The sequence below is a fragment of the Lissotriton helveticus genome, chromosome 1_1 (assembly GCF_964261635.1).
Source record: "Lissotriton helveticus chromosome 1_1, aLisHel1.1, whole genome shotgun sequence".
NCBI classification, from domain to species: Eukaryota; Metazoa; Chordata; class Amphibia; order Caudata; family Salamandridae; genus Lissotriton; species Lissotriton helveticus.
The window spans coordinates 1664420991-1664441335 of NC_136057.1; the positions used below are offsets into that span (position 1 = coordinate 1664420991).

General features: G+C 52.2%; 1 protein-coding gene across 2 annotated transcripts in view; it reads left to right on the plus strand.

The window, feature by feature from the left end:
* Positions 1-20345, plus strand: part of LOC144830473 (ATP-dependent 6-phosphofructokinase, muscle type-like) — a 409256-nt gene that overhangs the window by 330507 nt on the left and 58404 nt on the right. For both annotated transcript variants that reach the window (XM_078688915.1, XM_078688914.1), the window contains exon 18: positions 17645-17809. In XM_078688915.1, the coding sequence (XP_078545041.1) occupies positions 17645-17809 (165 nt within the window). The remainder of the gene's footprint in view (positions 1-17644; positions 17810-20345) is intronic.

Sequence of the window (20345 nt, forward strand, 5' to 3'; positions counted from 1 at the left end):
CTTCAGAGTCCGACTTCAGGCAGGACCATCCTTCCACCTGCCTAAATGGATACTTTTCCAGTCCACACTGGGAGCTAGGCTGTTTCCATGCAGGCCATTAAGCTGCTTTCCTGTGGTTAATCGAAGCCTGCAGCTATTATGTCCCCTCCCCACTAAGCTTTATCCTTCTGAATGATACTTCTGGTTGCAGATGACTCACCTTGTGGATGTTCCAAGACTTTCAGACATCTAGAAACTCTTACAATTACTTCTGCACACCACCAGTTGGCACCTTTGAATTCAGCGGTGACTTCTACATTCCTCAAGACATGACGATATGGAGCCGAATACATGTGCCACCTAGGCAATACAAATAGCAAATAACATAACACACAGGCCCCTGTGACCGCACTAAGAGTTTGTTACACATGACTTAGGCCGGTATCATAAGAGCATGCATCACAAATTAGACACACCTGTAGTTTATGAATAGTGTTAGCTGAATATAGTGTCCACTATTCATTGTGTATTCCTCTGAGAACACTTTGTGCTGCTCATACACATATCAGGCACAGAAAACAGTGTAAGATCCGCGGTATTGGTCAATGCAATCAGGCGGAGTGTAGATTAACTGCTTATTCTGCTTTCCAATAAAATGGTAAATTCTGTTGAAATCTAATAGGGTTATGGGTGTTTGATCTGTACTGCAGTATATTAAGCACTTGACTGCTGTTTTAATTTTGCATGGCAGTATGATCATGGTGCTGTGGTTAATTAAAATTGGGTGCTTACTGGCCTTTTATGGTTTACCTTCATTATTCAAATTACCAGTTATGGTACATTTCTTAACAGGTCTTTCATGTATCCCCTTACTCCCTTCACTATGCTGCCCTGGGACCTCAGTTTGGTTCTAATATTTTGAATGTGTACTGCCTACTAGCCACTTCATAGTTATACTTCAAGACTCTTGAATTTGAAGACCGTATTTCTAATTAAATCTGAACGTTATTTCAGCCAACTTCAGATTTTTGCAATTCAGACTTTGTATACTAACTTCTATGACAACAGGTGCTTAGGACTCCCCCATCCTTTCTCCCAAACGTGATATTGACTATCCATGAGGTGTGGACCAAAACGCATTCTTTTCTCCGCCACATTCATCCAAAGAAGAAGAAAGACTACACCGGTTGGATCCAAGATGTAATAGCTTTTACATTGGTAGGACTAAAGAGTACCATGTAGATGATCAGCCGTATGTCAGGTTAGCTGGTTTTAAGAAAGTAAGGTGGGTTAGAAAAGGACCATAACCCAATGATTTATCCTAGTATCAAGGTGTGTTGACCAAGGGGGCGTGGCTTGACTGCCGAGCGGAATGGCTGCCTGAAAGCGCAGCTCCGCTGATCGAGTAAATAAATCCGCCATCTATCCGTTCTAAACCGACTCTGGGGCTCGGGTCTAGGGTCCCGGACACGGGCGGAGCGACCCCGCTACATCCGTGAGAGACTGCCGGAGCTGCGCCCGACATATCGGTGTGACTCGCCTCCCTGATCCTCCGGCGCTGAAAGGCCTGCGGTAGCGTGTGAAGCCGGGGACTTGCGCTAGAGCTGACCGGCCGGAAGTGGCTAGAGGCCCGGCTACGCACCTGTTGAATACACCGCTGGGGCCGGCGGCTGAGGGCCCGGCTGCGCCCTCTGATTGTCGGACGGCTGGTGGCGGCGACTGGAGGCGGCGACAACTGCACACGCCTTCGCCCCGGACGCTGGTGAGAGGGCGCCTACCAGAAAAAGAGGTGCTGGTCGGCGCCAAGAGTGGTGCGGGCCGCGAGGCCGAGACGAAGAGCGAGGCTGAGACGCATCAGCAGCGGTGAGGAGCGGGTGGGATACCCGGTGTGCATACTCCCGCTGGGCGGACTGGGACTCTGATGCACGTGCCGCCCTTAGACCCCTTCTCTTTGTGGACGTAATTGTGGGGCGCAAGTTGAGGGTGAAGGAGTGCGTACCTCCATTTTGTCCTGGTGTGTGAGCCCTGACGTCGCGGCACTAGAAGTGGGTGCCGTAAGTGGGTCACTGTCTATGGTTTGCCTCCGTGTGTGCTACCATTGTACTACATCGACATATGAACTGCAGAGACTTGTGATTGCCCATGCAGGGACCTTGCATGCAGCGCGAGCAACTATCTTGATGTACCATTGGCTGCCATATCTGCCGACCAGTGCCGCTGACGTTGGGGCCGAGCCACGTTGCTGAGAGCTGGCCCTGGCGCGGGCCACACTAGGCTCGCAAGCGGACGCCGCTGTACATACAGTCGCCTGGGCTGAACGACATCGAGGGTGGAGGGGGGATCCCCGCTGGCCCTAACGGAGCGCGACACAACCAGACGTCGCCATGGGCAAACCAGACACGCGGCAGCCCAAAATAATGTTCGACAAAACGACCAAGAAACCGCCGAACCAGGAACCACCGGATCAGGAGCCTTCAGGGGCGGCCCAGCCTGTACTACCGGCAGACGACATCAAGGCAATGTTTCAGGATTTAAAATCGAGTCTGCAGGGCATAGATGGTAAAATGGACGCACTGGCTGCACGGATGGACGGCATGTGAAGGAGAATGGACAAGCAAGAGGGTGTAGTCGGGGTGCTGGAAACACGTGTGACGGAAACGGAGGAATGCCAATCGGACCTTGACGAGAAACTACGGGGAATGGACAAAGTGCTCTCCCTAATCCAATTGAAGAACGAAGATTTGGAAGCGAGGTCCAGAAGAAATAACGTGCGCATCACGGGAGTGGCAGAATCGACAGATATTGCGAATATGGAACGCTATATAGAGCAGATGATGAAGGACCTATTTGGGGAGAATCTCTCCCCAATGTTTCTGGTGGAAAGGGCGCACCGCTCATTAGGTCCGGTGCCCAAGCCTGGAGCTTCACCTAGAACAATCCTTGCCCGCGTGCTGAACTATAGGGACAGGGACACAATACTGCGGCTGGCACGAAATATGGTGGATTTGCAGTACAAGGGGAATCATATTGCTATGTATCCAGATTTCACGCTTCAGGTGCAAACTGCACGGCGGGAATTTTTGCCCGCAAAAAAAGTGTTCCAGCAAACCGGCACACAATACTCTTTGATTTACCCGGCAAAACTGAGGGTACAGGGACCAGGTAAACCACCTTCTTCACGGACGCAAAGGCGGCATTGAAATTTGCCAAACAGCTTGCTAAAGACCAGAAGGGACAGTCGGAGGCCGGACACCAAGGGGACACTGACCAGCTAAGTGATATTGAATAATGTCCTATATTGTTGGGCGCGACGCCGCTGGGGCCTGTATATTACGGGAGGGAAGATGTAGCACTGCAACTGGACCTGATGGGGCGCTCACTGCTTAACTGAGAATGTATCGTACCTATTATTACATAATCCAGACAGCTCTTATTAGATTGTTGGTGCTTCGCTTGGTTCGGGGGCCGGTGGGCCCTGCAGCGCACGGAGTCGGGCTGCGCTCGATCGCCCTGTCAAAAGTACAGGGTTAGAAGGCACACACCTGCGCACCCCAAGGGATGTCTCCCACTTCCTGTTTCGACCATCTAATGCTGTTGTTATTTGGTTTTGTTGGGCTGATACGGGGGGGATGAATGCACAACCTAATTGGGGGGTTGGAGCGGGTGGGAAGGGTGGACTGGGGTTTAGTTCTGCTGTGTTGGTTCTATTAACCTATGAAAAATCTGTGTTGAATATGTCACTGAAGATCTCCTGTATAGTGGTCACTGGCACTAATGTGAGGAACTGGGGATGGAGCCTGACACGGCCGTGTTTCCGATTGCCCGTAAGGTTGGGGCTTCTAAGCTGCAGTTACAATGTCTCAAGCACTATGCAAATCCGCTTGCCCATTCCTGTTTTAGTATCGTGATGGCCACTGGAAAAGGCTTAGAGAATGGAATGCCCAATAGCTCGACTGGACACGCCGAGTTGAAGTCCATAACATGCTTATCTTGGAATGTAAGAGGTATGAATGACAGGAGGAAGGCGAGATTGGTACATGCCTATTTGTCGAGGAAACAGGTAGATATTTGCATGCTGCAGGAAACACATCTAAATACCACAGATGCCCCGCAACTCAAACACACCAGATGGGGAGAAGTGATACATGCGCCATACTCGAATTATGCCAGGGGGGTGGCGGTCTTGGTCCGCAGGGGCCTACATTGGGTGACACAACGAGTGCTGAAGGATGGAGAAGGGAGGTACACATTGATTCTGGGAGTGCTGTGCGGAATCCAGTTGTTGCTGGTGAATGTTTATGGCCCGAATGATGATAATCCTGATTTTTATGAGAAACTATGGGAGAAAATGCGTCCCTTTAGCGATGCTGCGATCCTGTGGGCGGGTGATTTCAATGTAGTGCTGTCTGACGTATTAGATCGACGGGGCGCTGCCCGCGAACACCACCCGAGGGCGGCTGAGGCACTGGGAAGCATTATCATGGAGGCGTCCCTGGTGGACTCCTGGAGACAATTGAACCCCCACGCGCGGGCGGGTACTTGCATGACGGCTCATAGGGCCGCGTGGTCGAGACTGGATTACTGGCTGCTATCCAGGGACCTACATGCCTCGGTTTTGACGGCAGTGCACTTACCGAGATCGCTATCGGACCATGCGCCCGTGGGTGTGACACTGGCCACTCCCGCTCAGTACGCACAACCATTCAGCTGGCGATTCCCGTCACAGGCCTTACTAGACCAGGTGTTTAAAGAAGAACTAAGAGAGAAACTGGAAGAATTCTTTGAGTTAAACGAAGGGACTGTGGACTCGCCTGGCACGCTTTGGGAAGCCTGCAAGGTGGTGACTAGGGGACACTGTATGGCTCTAAAAACGGGAGTACTCAGGTCCATCAGGAACACATTGGACACGCTGGAGAGGGAGTTGGCGGCTCTAGAGGCTGAGATTACTGGGTCGCCCACTGCTAGTAATAGGGCGGCGTTCAGGACCAAACTCACGCAGTATCAGGAGGAAGCTGAAAGGGAGGTGAAATACTTGCATAAATATGCTCAGGCCCGGAGATATGGAGAGGGGGACCGTCCTGGGAAGACGCTGGCCGCTATGCTTCGTAAGCCCAGAGGTGCGGAATATATTTTGGAACTCGTCACTGACACTGGCGAATCTGTCAGGACTCCGGATGATATCTTGCACACTATGCCCACCTATTACGAGGACTTATACACCTCCAAAATACAACCGAAAGATGAGGTGATAACGGAGTACCGGACACAAATGCACTAGCTTGGTTCAACAACGGTGCACGTGAATATATGGACTTGCCATTAACACAGGATGACATACGAATGACAATAGCCGGCATGCCTTCCGGTAAGGCGCCGGGACCCGATGGTCTTACGGCGTCATTCTATAAAGAGTACACTGACAGCATTGTCCCTAGGCTGCATAGGATGTACATGGAAGCAATTGACACTGGGTGCCTTCCCCCGTCGCTCCGAGAGGCCATGATAATAACGCTCCTAAAGCCAAACAAGGATCCCACGAGGCCAGATTCCTATAGGGCACTCTCACTGATAAATCTAGATGCCAAAATTTATGCTAAACTACTGGCGGAACGCCTGACGCCGATGCTGCCCCAGATAGCGCTATCTGATCAATGGGGATTTGTGGCAGGTAGATCTACCTCGCACAACTTACGCACATTATTTGGACTACTTCATTACCTAGACCCCAAAGTCCAGGCAACTGCTGCCTTGTTAGATGCCACCAAGGCATTTGACTCCCTCGAATGGAAATTCCTACAAGCTCTGTTCACCAGAATGGGATTCAGTAAACTATTTATTCAGAAAATATGCATCCTCTACAACTGTCCTATGGCACGAGTAAAAGTCAATGGAAAGATCTCGCAGCCTATACATATCACTAGAGGGACCAGGCAGGGCTGCCCATTGTCGCCATTACTGTTCGCCATTGCCATAGAACCGCTCGCGGCGAGACTCAGGCAACACCACACCCAGCGAAGTATAGGCTTCACCTCCAGAGGATTATTGGTGTCCTTATATGCAGATGACATGACGATCTTTATGCAAAACCCGGCCGACAATTTTGACCCCCTCATGGGGGAACTAGTGCGATATGGTGGCCTGACTGGCATTACCATAAATTGGACTAAGTCCTCGATGCTTCCGTTGACGGACGGAACGGCGGAATGCTCTACCGAATTCCCCATTACCTGGGTAGAGGAGGAGGTAACATACTTGGGTGTCCACATTAGCTGCTCGGTTCAAGAATTATGGCTACTGAATTACGGCAAGGCAGTGGACTGGCTAGAGACCAAGGTGAGGAAATGGGTCACCTTACCGCTGTCAATGACGGGCCGCATAGCCATAACCAAAATGGTTGTACTGCCCAAATTCCTATACTTATTTGCAAACATACCCTTGCCACTAACCTTATCCTTCTTCAAACGCGTGCGATCTGCGCTTTTGGATCTGGTATGGGCGGGAAAACAGCCGAGAGTGCAGTGGAAGGTATTGACGCTGCCTTTTCGACAAGGTGGACTGGCGGCCCCGGACATTGTGCTATATGCGTATTGCGCTCAGGCCCAATACCTGCACTTCTGGCAACACCCGGTCCCATATCAACCACATGTGGCAATTGAAAAGGACGTTTCGGCACCCACTCCTTTGAACACAACGGTCTACCAAAATTATAAACGCACATCGGAAGATGTGAACACCGTGGAGACAGTTAGATGGGCGTGGCAAAACATAGCAAAACGGGCGAACGTCACTGAACTATATGCGCCGTCTATGCCACTGGGCGGTAACCCGTTACTAGGCCCTTTGCAGGACGCGGCGATAACCGAAAGGGCGCGCCAGTGCGGACTTCTGGTCGCGAGTGACTTATACCCGGACGACACATTTGTGGAACTGGGTGACATCTGTGTTTCGGACACGCCTACAGCATCTGAGTTGCTACTCTATTATCAACTTCGAGCGGCATGCAAGGCGAGATACCCGACGTTCCCAGCGGCGCCGCCAGCGCTCTCAGCACTGGAAGAGGTGCTAGTGAACAAATCCCCGAACAAACTGATTACCAGGATCTATAGGGCAACACAGAACACGGCGCCATGGACGCGACCCGGTTCAAAAACGCAGTGGGAAACGGAGATGGGTCTAAGCATAACAGATAACCAATGGACGTTCTGCTGCAGCCAACTTGAAAATCTATCGCCCAATTACAGGCTGAGACTAATACACTTTAATTTTCTGCACAGAACTTATCGCACGCCAGCGCAGCTCTTCAAAATGGGGTTGTTGGCCGAGTCCCGGTGTTGGCGCTGTGGTGCTATAGATGCAACCTTCTTTCACATCACATGGACGTGTCCTCCCGTGCAGCAATACTGGGTAGAGGTGTTCATGAAACTGGGACACATAATAGAAGAACAGTTGCCTCCTGATCCACTGGTGGCTCTGCTGGGATTGGTGGCCGCTATACCCCGAGCCTCACGGAAATTGGCCGCTATGTTGCTCCTCTTGGCGAAGAGGCAGATTGCACTACATTGGAAACAAGGGGCAGCTCCAGGGGTGAAGGGCTGGATTAACTCTGCCCTATATTGTCGTGATCAATTAACTACATATGGGGAACTTCTACCGCTGCGATCTAGGCCTACTGATATTTGGCAACCCTTGACAGCCTGGTTGACTGTTGTAGACGAGGATGGGTAGATACGGTCATGAGGTAGGCATGAAAGTACTACGATAGACTGGAGCTGAAACGTGGGAGACTGCCTGATGTGACCAGGTGCTTAGTGAACTGGGGATTGACTGGCGAGGTGATTGAATGAGAATAACTCTGTTGGACACGGCCTCGTGGCGTGGTCCGACCCCTTCCGCATGGAGGGCCCAGGACGACATCGGCCCTCCATTTACCTACTATCGACCCCCCTGACACGCACATTCACGAAACCATCGGCGAGAGCAGCCTCCCCGGCCATCTACAACCCCTCCCTGGTACCCCGGCGGAACCTGCTCGCCAACGCTGCCAGCCTGGCAACCTGACCAGGCCACCCTTTCCGGCCGACTCCATCTCGGGGCCATCACGACCTGAAACACGTGGCCGCAGCCATCCCCGGCCCCAGCAAAGCCCCGACATTGAGGCACCAAGATCCTCCTAGGTGGTAAAGTGGCCACTCGACAAGATCCCGGAGAAGGAGAGTTTCGATGGGCCTCCAGCCGCCCCCGGACGCCTGGTATCAATCGCCCTCCAGCCTCCCTGGGCGCTGGCTCCACCCCCCTGCTGGGTGTCTGGACACCTTCCTCCCGGCCCCTCTGACCCCCAGGCGCGAGGGTCCGGACATCAAAGCCCTCCAGTCCTATATCTGGGCCAGCCCTGGATTAGGACGGGAGTTGTATCTGGAGTCGAAGCCCTGCTGACCTCGTAGCGGCTGATCCTGATCCGAACTCTTGCACCTGGAACCTTCGAGGCCCTGCTGACGCTGTCGCGGCCTGACCAAGCTGAACCACCTTCGAGGCCCTGCTGACGCTGTCGCGGCTTGACCAAGCTGAACCACCTTCGAGGCCCTGCTGACGCTGTCGCGGCCTGACCAAGCTGAACCACCTTCGAGGCCCTGCTGACGCTGTCGCGGCCTGACCAAGCTGAACCACCTTCGAGGCCCTGCTGACGCTGTCGCAGCCTGACCAAGCTGAACCACCTTCGAGGCCCTGCTGACGCTGTCGCGGCCTGACCAAGCTGAACTATCTTCGAGGCCCTGCTGACGCTGTCGCGGCCTGACCACGCTGAACTATCTTCGAGGCCCTGCTGACGCTGTCGCGGCCTGACCAAGCTGAACCACCCTCGAGGCCCTGCTGACGCTGTCGTGGCCTGACCCCTTGAACTATCCACGCACCAGTGGGTGCCAAGACTGTCCCGCTACCCCCTTTCCCCGAGACCACGACTTTACGGATCCCTCGATCCTTGCCCGCTATCCTGCCATGAACTTGCTTTGATTACTTATATAAAGATTCTTGTGAATATCCTTCCTGTGTGGCGTCTATCTGTAAGTAGTGTGATTGCTCGGCTGTTACGATTGTAGGAGAGCAGCCTCGCCAAGGAGGCCTCCCTACGGCGCTCGGCCTGTTCCAAAAAGAGAGGTGGGTCTCGGGGCGGACAGTCAGACAACTTCTGTCTCCCCTGGGGTCGCCTTTCCAACATTGGTGGCAAGCGACGGGATCCGAGCCCGCGCAAATCGTACAGCGAGTAACACGTCACTACTGACAGAGACCCACAGCCACGATGACTACTAAGGAAGCCGGAACCACTGCAGAATTCCAGAAAGACCTGTTAGACGAGTATACCCATAAAGAACTTAAACAATTTTGCAAAGACTTGGGTATCGCTACCACCGGACTAAGCACAAAGGACGATTTCAAAGAAGCGCTGCAAACCTGGGTGGAGACCAGAGAGACCCCACCCCAAACGAACGATGACATTGTCCGAGAAGTACCCGTGAGTACCGTCATAGCCCCCATAGAGGAAAGAACCGCCAACAGGGACCCGGGCCTCTCCCAAGAAGACGCCCGGGAGCGAGAGAGGAGTCGGCTCCATGAACTAGAGCTCGCCCGACTCCGGCTGGACGGAGAACTCCAATTAGCAGAAAAGAAAATGGCCCTTGAACAACTGCGATTAGAGGGAGATCTGGAAGAAAGGCGGCGGCAAAGAGAATTGGAAGAAAAAAAACTCGCATACGAACACGAGCGTGGCCTCAAAGAACTAGAGATCAAAGCCAAACTCGAGGAGGCTGGCGCCGCGGTAGCCCGGAACCCTCCACCTCCTACCGACCCAAAGGTCCACATCCCGAAGGATATCGTCAAGGAGTACTACAAGAATGACGATATCCAGCAATGGTTCAAGGCGTACGAAGTTGCCATGACCGCGCACCGCATTCCGCGAAAAGACTGGGGTGCCGGCTTATGGGGGAGATTCGTCAGCGAAGGAAGAGACACCCTGCTGGAGCTGGCCGACGACGTAATGTCCTCCTATGACCACATGAAGGATGCCCTGCTCGTCCGGTATGGCCTCACCCCCGAGATGTACCGGCAGAGATTCAGAGACTGCAAGAAAATCCCCGGTACCACGTGGGTCGAGTACGTGAACTTTTATAGCAGGGCCCTGGAAGGATGGATAAAGGGCAGCAAAGTATCCACCTACGAGCAGCTGTTCGACCTCATCGTTTGGGAGCACCTCTCCAACAACTGCTTTGTGGAGCTCAGACAGCATCTACTCGACAGCAAGCTAACCGAGCTCCGGAAACTCGCCGTCGAGGCGGATCGATGGGTAAGCACCCGGGTCCCCCGAACACCGATAGGAGAAACAGGACCGGGCGGCCGGGGGCACCCCCGCCAGCGTGGAGGCGGAGGAGGACAGAACCAGAGCCGAAGCTTCCCGCCGGCCCCGGGCCGGGGCCCCCCTCAGGGGTCCCCCCCGAATAACACTTCGCCGTCCCTGATCAGAGGAGGGACCCCCCCAGCACGGCCGGGGCCCCACCCGAACATTACTTGCCACAGATGCCAGCGGACCAGTCACTATGCCAATGACCCCCTCTGCCCCATGAACCAGCGCCCTGGCCCCACTGGGCCTCCGACCCGCCAGTTCGCGGCTGCAGCCCTGGGAGAGGAGGGAGAAGAAGACGTAGAGGTCTACGAGGAAGATCAAACCGAGTATGAACCGGCCGCCATGGCCCTAGCCTGCCTGGGCAATAGAGACCTGGTCCCCCAGACCCCGCTACCGAGCAACACTCGAAAATACCGATAGTGGGTACACATCAATGGACGACGGACCGAAGCCCTCGGAGACACGGGAGCCAGTGTGACGGCCGTCCGCTGCCACTTGGTGACCCCCGAACAGATCATCCCGAACGTACGATGCCCCGTGAGGGCCGCCGACAACTCTGAAACTCTATGCCAGATGGCCCGAATCCCCTTCGAATGGGGGGGAGTGTCGGGCACCCTCAAGGTGACCGTCCGGGACGACGCCCCCGTGGACTGCCTCCTTGGGAACGACCTCGAGAGCTCTCCCTGGGCCCAAGTCGAGCGGAGAGAGCACCTAGGAATGATGGGACTACCCGAGTGGGTCTGTGCGACGACCCGATCTATGGCGGCCCGAGCCCCGGCAGCGACCGAGGCCGCCCCGACCGAAGAGCCGGAGTGGCCCGAGCCACCACCCCCTGCCATCCATGAAGAATGTGACTCCGAGACCAGGCCATCGGAGCCCGGAGACCACCATGAGCTCAGCGACATCCCCGAACTCGCCCAATGGCGCCAAGAGGGTGATCCCACCCGAGAACAGTTTCGGCAGGAACAGAAGACCTGCCCTTCCCTCGAGGGGACCCGCCAACAAGCCGCTGCCCAAGCTACCGGGGACACCTCAGGGTCCCACTGGGTCTACTGGGACCACGACCTCCTATACAGTGAACAGAAAATTGCCGAGCTGGGGGCCAGCCGAGTGCTAGTGGTTCCCCTACGATTCAGAGACTTCCTTTTGAACCTGGCGCACGATGTGCCCCTCGCCGGGCACCTGGGGCAGGTCAAAACTTACAGCCGCCTGGTGACCCATTTTTACTGGCCCAAAATGCGCAACGATGTACACAACCACTGCCGCACCTGCCCGACATGCCAAGCCAGCGGAAAGAGCGGGGGGAAGGTGAAGGCCCCGCTCCAACCTTTTCCAGTAGTGACCACCCCCTTCGAGCGAGTGGGAATAGACATTGTGGGGCCCCTGGACCCTCAAACCTCGCAAGGGCATCGCTTCATACTTGTCCTGGTGGACCACGCCACCCGCTATCCTGAGGCCATCCCCCTCAGAACCATCACCGCTCCCGTGGTGGGGCGAGCCCTGATGGGGATCTTCTCCCGAGTAGGATTCCCCCGAGAGGTCGTGAGCGATCGGGGCACCAACTTTATATCGAAGTATATGCGGTCCCTGTGGCAACAGTGCGGGGTCACATATAAGTTCACCACCCCGTATCATCCCCAAGGGAATGGACTTGTGGAGCGGTTCAACCGGACTCTCAAGGGGATCATCCAGGGCCTAGAAGAGCCACTGCGACGCAAATGGGATGTCCTGCTGCCCTGCCTCCTGTTTGCCTATAGGGAGGTACCCCAGAAATCCCTGGGGTTCAGCCCCTTTGAACTCTTGTACGGACACCCTGTCCGAGGTCCGCTCAGCCTGGTCAAAGAAGGCTGGGAAAATACAGTCCAAGACGCACCACCTGATGTCTACCGGTACCTCCTGACCCTCCGAAACCAGACTCGGAAGTTCCGGGCCCTTGCGGAGGCCTACCTGGAGGCCAGTCAGGAGGACATGAAACGCTGGTATGACCAGAACTCCTCCTCCATCGAGTTCGAGCCAGGCCAGCGGGTCTGGGTCATGTCCCCGGTCGTACCCTGTGCCCTCCAGGACAAATGGTCGGGGCCCTTCAAGGTGATCAAGCGCAAGAGCCCCGTCACGTACCTCGTGGACATGGAGTCTCCTCGGAACCCCCTCCGGGTTCTGCACGCCAACCGGCTCAAACCTCATTTCGCCCGCACAGAACTGAGCCTGCTGCTAGCTACCGACGATGGGATCGAAGACGACTCCGAGCCCTTGCCCGACCTCCTAAAGTGCACTGAGAAGGACGGCTCCGTCGAAGGGATCTCTCTCTCTCCCGACCTGACCCCCGCACAGCGCCGAGACTGCCAAGAACTGTTGGGACAATTCACAGATCTGTTCTCCCTCACCTCCGGGGTTACACAATGGTGTGTCCACGATGTCGACACCGGGGACAATCAGCCAGTACGACACCGGGCCTACCGGGTCCCCGACCGAGTTCGGGCCTGCATCCAGACGGAAGTTACCAAGATGCTGGCCCTGGGGGTGGTCGAACCCTCCGACAGTCCCTGGGCCAGCCCAGTTGTCCTGGTCCCCAAGGCCGCCGCATCTGGTACCCCGCCAGAACTCCGGTTTTGCGTCGACTACCGGGGACTGAATGCTGTTACAAGAACCGACGCACATCCCATCCCCCGGGCCGATGAACTGATCGACCGCCTGGGGGTCGCCAAGTACCTCAGTACCTTCGACCTCACCGCCGGGTATTGGCAGATCGGCCTCACCCCTGGCGCCCAGGAGCGATCAGCCTTCTCCACACCCGACGGCCACTTCCAGTTCAAAGTGATGCCCTTCGGCATGAAAAACGCCCCGGCCACCTTCCAGAGACTAGTAAACAAAGTACTGGCGGGGCTAGAAGACTTCAGTGCCGCCTACCTAGACGACATTGCGGTCTACAGCCTCCACTGGGCCGAGCACCTGAAACACCTCTGGGAAGTCCTGACAGCCCTCCGCCGGGCCGGGCTAACTGTGAAGGCCAGCAAATGCCAGATAGGCCAAGGGTCCGTGACCTATCTGGGACACCAAGTGGGGAGCGGCCAAGTGGCTCCCCTCCAACCCAAGATCGACGCCATCGTAGCCTGGGAGCCCCCGGTCAACCAGACCGCCGTCCGGGCCTTCCTGGGGCTCACTGGGTACTATCGGCGTTTTATCAAGAACTATGGGAGCATTGTTGGGCCCCTCACGGAACTGACCTCGAAGAACCGGCCCCAGAAAGTGCAGTGGACACCCGCGTGTCAGCGCGCCTTCGAGACCTTGAAAGCAGCCATGTGTACCGCCCCTGTGCTCCAGGCCCCCGACTACAGCCGAGAGTTTGTGGTCCAGACCGACGCCTCGGAACACAGCATCGGGGCGGTCCTGTCGCAAATTGACTCCGAGGGAACTGACCATCCTGTGGCCTTCATCAGCCGGCGGCTGCTGGCCCGAGAACAGCGATGGAGCACCATCGAGAGAGAGGCCTTCGCGGTCGTGTGGGCCCTCAAGAAACTCAGGCCCTACCTCTTCGGCACCCACTTCCGGGTGCAGACTGACCACCGGCCCTTAAGGTGGCTGATGCAGATGCGTGGCGAAAATCCGAAACTGTTGCGATGGTCCATCTCCCTCCAAGGCATGGATTTCACTGTGGAGCATCGCCCTGGCAGCGACCACGCCAACGCTGATGGCCTGTCCCGGTTTTTCCGCCTCGACGAAGAGAGCCCCCAGGAAGATGGGTGACTCTCCCCGCCTTCAGCTGGAGGGGACGTGTGTTGGACACGGCCTCGTGGCGTGGTCCGACCCCTTCCGCATGGAGGGCCCAGGACGACATCGGCCCTCCATTTACCTACTATCGACCCCCCTGACACGCACATTCACGAAACCATCGGCGAGAGCAGCCTCCCCGGCCATCTACAACCCCTCCCTGGTACCCCGGCGGAACCTGCTCGCCAACGCTGCCAGCCTGGCAACCTGACCAGGCCACCCTTTCCGGCCGACTCCATCTCGGGGCCATCACGACCCGAACACGTGGCCGCAGCCATCCCCGGCCCCGGCCCCAGCAAAGCCCCGACATTGAGGCACCAAGAACCTCCTAGGTGGTAAAGTGGCCACTCGACAAGATCCCGGAGGAGGAGAGTTTCGATGGGCCTCCAGCCGCCCCCGGACGCCTGGTATCAATCGCCCTCCAGCCTCCCTGGGCGCTGGCTCCACCCCCCTGCTGGGTGTCTGGACACCTTCATCCCGGCCCCTCTGACCCCCAGGCGCGAGGGTCCGGACATCAAAGCCCTCCAGTCCTATATCTGGGCCAGCCCTGGATTAGGACGGTAGTTGTATCTGGAGTCGAAGCCCTGCTGACCTCGTAGCGGCTGATCCTGATCCGAACTCTTGCACCTGGAACCTTCGAGGCCCTGCTGACGCTGTCGCGGCCTGACCAAGCTGAACCACCTTCGAGGCCCTGCTGACGCTGTCGCGGCCTGACCAAGCTGAACCACCTTCGAGGCCCTGCTGACGCTGTCGCGGCCTGACCAAGCTGAACCACCTTCGAGGCCCTGCTGACGCTGTCGCGGCCTGACCAAGCTGAACCACCTTCGAGGCCCTGCTGACGCTGTCGCGGCCTGACCAAGCTGAACTATCTTCGAGGCCCTGCTGACGCTGTCGCGGCCTGACCACGCTGAACTATCTTCGAGGCCCTGCTGACGCTGTCGCGGCCTGACCAAGCTGAACCACCCTCGAGGCCCTGCTGACGCTGTCGCGGCCTGACCCCTTGAACTATCCACGCACCAGTGGGTGCCAAGACTGTCCCGCTACCCCCTTTCCCCGAGACCACGACTTTACGGATCCCTCGATCCTTGCCCGCTATCCTGCCATGAACTTGCTTTGATTACTTATATAAAGATTCTTGTGAATATCCTTCCTGTGTGGCGTCTATCTGTAAGTAGTGTGATTGCTCGGCTGTTACGATTGTAGGAGAGCAGCCTCGCCAAGGAGGCCTCCCTACGGCGCTCGGCCTGTTCCAAAAAGAGAGGTGGGTCTCGGGGCGGACAGTCAGACACCTTCTGTCTCCCCTGGGGTCGCCTTTCCAACAAACTCCTAGCAATGTGACCACTTATGGACGTATGGATGAGAGGCCAGGTGTGGCTTGCCCATTGAGATGGCTCCCCTTCCCCCCCACCTCCCCAACCCTTACCTTGCTGCGACCTACCAGACTCACTCCGGTAAAGGTGACAAGACACTGCAAGTACGAAACAATTAGACGTACCACAACACAGAACTATGTTGGTTTAGTTATGAATGTTTGTTTTATAGTTTTTCTTCTCTATTATTATAATGCACAAAGCCGTATTGGAAGTTATGTACAAATGTATGACCACATAATGAGGTCGAATTGAAAATACAGATGCTGCCTGCCTCCGGGTTGTTGGCTAAATAGCGGTGTACTGACTTGTAAATCTGAATAAAAGTCTTTAATCCAAAAAAAAAAAAATAAAAATAAAAATAAAAAGGTGTGTTGACCAAAGAGGATCCTTCTGCGGGCCTTTGAGCTCATTCCACCAGAGCAAAAGCCATGACTTCTGCCCTGGCTAAGGCATTTTGGTTTTGTATATCTCCCAATCATTCACTGTCCTTACTTTCATCAGGCAGTACTCCATAGATTGACAAGTCTGTAGGGAGGATCATGTTGCCCACTCAATTCTGCAAAACTTTCCTCAGAGCCATCTCAATGCAGAAGTGTTTGCTCTGGTTTCGATACACATGGCGAAGAATTTGCATCCAGAAATAAACATCAGAAGAATAAGTTACTTACCGTCAGTAATGCTCTTTCGGTGGATACTCCCTGTCCTGTTAAATGGTCTTTCAGGATTTAATAAGGCTCTACGTTAGATTTAGCACACTGCCAGTTGCAATTATTACTATCGGCTACACTCCATGTCTCTGCAGAAATAAATAAGAATTAAACTGGTGTCAGTGCGCAGGAAGTGCATCTTTATGCAGCTTCGTGTTGTCGTGTACAGAGGTGTGCGTCTCAAAGGAAGCCAGTAATACGTTGTTTTGGTGCACAGGAGCTAGTGCAAGAGTTTTCAAATCCACTCTGGTGCCTGGAGAGAATCACAGGGTGAGAAATCTGCATTTAAACAGATTATACACTAGCAAGAGCATTACCAAGAGTAACTAACGTAGTTCTCTCTGCATCTAAAGGAAGCATAGAGAAGCATACACATGGGACATTCACGTCATATTAATGAGGCAATGCATGTGACCCATCTAAGTCCTCAACTGAACACGCCCAGTGGAGTGAACACTTTTATAAGTATCGCAGACTATCCGCAAGCGAGTTGAAAGTGATTTTTCGTGAGAAATCTTTACTTCCCTGTACTTCCTATAAAATTGTGGAATACTGGTGCAATTCCATCCTTTTACTCTCGCACATTTATGTGGGGCGGGGTCAACAAATAAATGGGACCTCCTATAGGTGTCCAAGTTTACAGAAAATGTTTAGCAAAGTATAGGTAGTGAGTCCAGAAACATCACTGACTCATTTAGTGGTATTGCTCATGTTAGCATTGTCATAATTGATAATCAGGGCAGGCTTTCTATTTAAACCCATATATAAACTTAGCATGAGCACAGGGACCTGAAAAAGCATAAGGTGCGGGGAATAGCGGCCCCTCGGCCGCCCGCATCTGATAACCCTGCTGTTACTGCACATCAGGAGCATTAAAGTATGAATTTGGAGTTCCATATTAGTGTGGAACATGCATTTTAAATCTTTGCGAATATTCACGTGTGGGTGCCATTTATTTACAAAATGACCAGCTAGGGGAATCATTTTGTACACATACGTGACAACCCAAGATGTAAAACTGGCTTTGTGAGTCGCCCATCAGTTCTGAATACAGTTTGACTTTTGATCACGGTAGGCAGAAAAATCATTGTAAATTGGCCAATATTGAATATGCCCAACTACACCGATTAGCTTTGTTCTTGACAAACCAATGAAAATCAAGGACAGAGGAAAGATGAGGAACTGGACAGTAATGTATAGTTTCCCTTGGTTCGGATTAGTACAAGGGATTTGACTTGTATCATATAGGATCGAACTTTGGGTTGAAGACAGAAATGGGGATGTGGAAAAAGTAATGTATTAGCACTTAGTCTCAAATAAGCAATCATGAAGTGATTATTAGGGGAGAATAAATAAGGCATCAAAATGCAAAAAAAGTATTAGAAACTTGACGAGAATTTAATTTTTCCGGCCTGTGTTTTTGTCAGACCTGTGACCGCATCAAGCAGTCTGCAGCCGGCACCAAGCGGAGAGTGTTCATAATCGAGACGATGGGAGGGTACTGTGGGTACCTTGCCACCATGGCTGGCCTGTCTGCTGGAGCCGACGCGGCGTATATCTACGAAGACCCATTTACCATCCATGACTTACAGGTAGGACACAGACCTGCAGCTGCACTAGCTTCACACAGCTGTAGCCAGTCAGGTCCCAATATAGGGGGTTGCCTATAAGTCTAAAATGTGTGTAACTGATATTTTAAATATTACAAGTAATTAAATTGCTAAATGATGGGGTACTTTGTGTTATAAAAAGAAATGTTGCAATAAGTTCTTAATATGTTTCCCTTTCTTTTTGCATGCTTTCGTGGAGAGTGTAAAGAATAACCCGTTTTAAAAGAATCAAACAATTAAAAATTTATATATGATACCAATGTACAGCACTAGCGGTAAAGGTAGGATTTTTTCATTGATTGTTTTGTAGTTTTACAATGAATTCTAAGCCATCCGATGCGCATGCCTAGCTTTTCTTTTCTGCATACCAACAGATTGTTAAGAAATACCATCAGCATCAGGACAAGTGCTTGCTTCAAAAGTCATGCATTGGTGGGGCTGGAGTATGTTTGGGTGGTGTACACGGGTAAGCCAATAATTTGGCAAACTTTGGTGTTTTTTAGCAGCTGTGTCCACAAGAAGTGTCCCTCCTTTGTCCAATAATGGAGAGTTTCTACTGTTAATAAAGTGAAAAAAAGGTGATCCATCACAGTGGATTGTTCAGTCTTGTGTGGTAGAATTCCAGCAGCCTGACAGGTATTTGAGGACGATTTGAAGAAAAATGATTGTCATCTTCTGACACACAGTATCGACTGTATGAGAACAACATCTTTATTGGCGGTTGCTGAAAATTGTCAAATGACAGCACTCCCCTGGAAACGGCAAGGCAGCAGTCCTTGTGTAGGCCAGTCACTTCACAATGGAAATATTTAATGGCACTGCAAATACAGCATAGTTAAAGATCACACAATCCATCATTTGGCCCTAATCAGACATTATGTAAAAAAAAGTGTAATTTCTTTGTCAACCGACTCAGAAGAGTCAAACGTGTCTACCAGGTAATTCCCAAAATGATTTAGCTGGGCATCCAGTGCTTAATTTGAGCCGGTGGTTGCATGTGGGGGCGGGCACCTCCTTTTCCTCATGAGACTTTGATCCTGACCAAGAGAGAGTAAAATACACAATGGGGAAGGAAGTGTTAAGAAAAAGACAGAAAAACTGTGATAAAAGGAGAAAGCAGGAATGAAAACGAATCTGTAAGAGTGAGATAAAAAGGCAAAGACTATCTGGTGGTGAATTAAAGAGACATGAGATGCAATCAAGACTACGCAGCCATGGTATTTGCACTTCAACCGGCGATAACTCTAGCCGCGGGCTTCCGAGCAAAACTGGGGCCCAGCACTCTGTAGTGTTCCAGGTCAGCAATAAATATTCAGGAACTTAAGTTAGTTGAAGAGTAGGTTTATTAATAACCTCAGCCACAGGTTAACAACATTAACTGACAACAGGAACTCCCCACATATTCTAGAATCCCACACGAGATTAGAATATAAGGAGAGGACATTCCAGCATATTAAAGATGCAGTAACAAAAACAGATAAACACCATTACACACTCATTCTTTTACAACCTAAGCACTGGTCGGGACAATATTTAAAATCTTTTAATTTGTGTTCAATTTGTGATCAGTTTATTGTCCTATTTGAAAAAGAGTTCCAAAACACATTTTGATGTGAAAACTTTTGATGGATTGATATATCCAAACTGTAGACTCTGACTTTTTCTCGACATCCATTCAGTTTAGTGGAGCGATACGATAAGGGATGTAGAGAAGGTATCCTGCGGAAACTAGCCTTCAGAAAGCAGCAAGAGCCATGAAGCACAGGTTGGCAAAGGTATTTTCATGAGATAACCAACCAACAAAACCTCCACATATAAGAAGAGAACTGATCTGCATGATATTTCAACTAATGAGACATTTACATAGCCTAGATTAATTGGATATATTAATAACCCAAAAGGTTTGTTGTATTTTGAGAGAAGATCAGCGCCTATTATTATGGATCAATTTTTTTAAAAATAGCCTGGAAGGCAAGCGGTAATGGATTACAAAGGGGTAAATGAATCGTAATTGCAGGAGGTAGGGCACATTTAAGATGTGCTGATGAAAATATCAAATATTAGAAACAATTTTATTTTTGATCACAGATACTGACATTCTAATAAATGCATTACACATCTTGTAGAACAGTAATATCTTTTTTACAGCAGGAAATGACACAATACCGTGGTACTAACATGACTACTGAGAACTGGCACTCTTACTTCCGCCTGTAACTTCACAATAGACACCCAAGCACAACACAATTCCACATCATGAAAGGTCAACATGCTGTCACTACTTCAACCACTTACAATTCAACAACAAAGTACAACTCCTAACACCAAATACCACAAAAGGGAAAGAAAATGTGTAGCTACATGGTGTTAGAGGAGATAGATTAATTGTTTCATATCCTCTTTCAGTTTTTATTATAGAATTCTCAGATGCCTCTAAGTATTCACAGTGAACTATACATAAACAAGTAAAAAGAATAGGACATTTCCCATCTAGTTTGAAAGCAGGACTCTTATTACA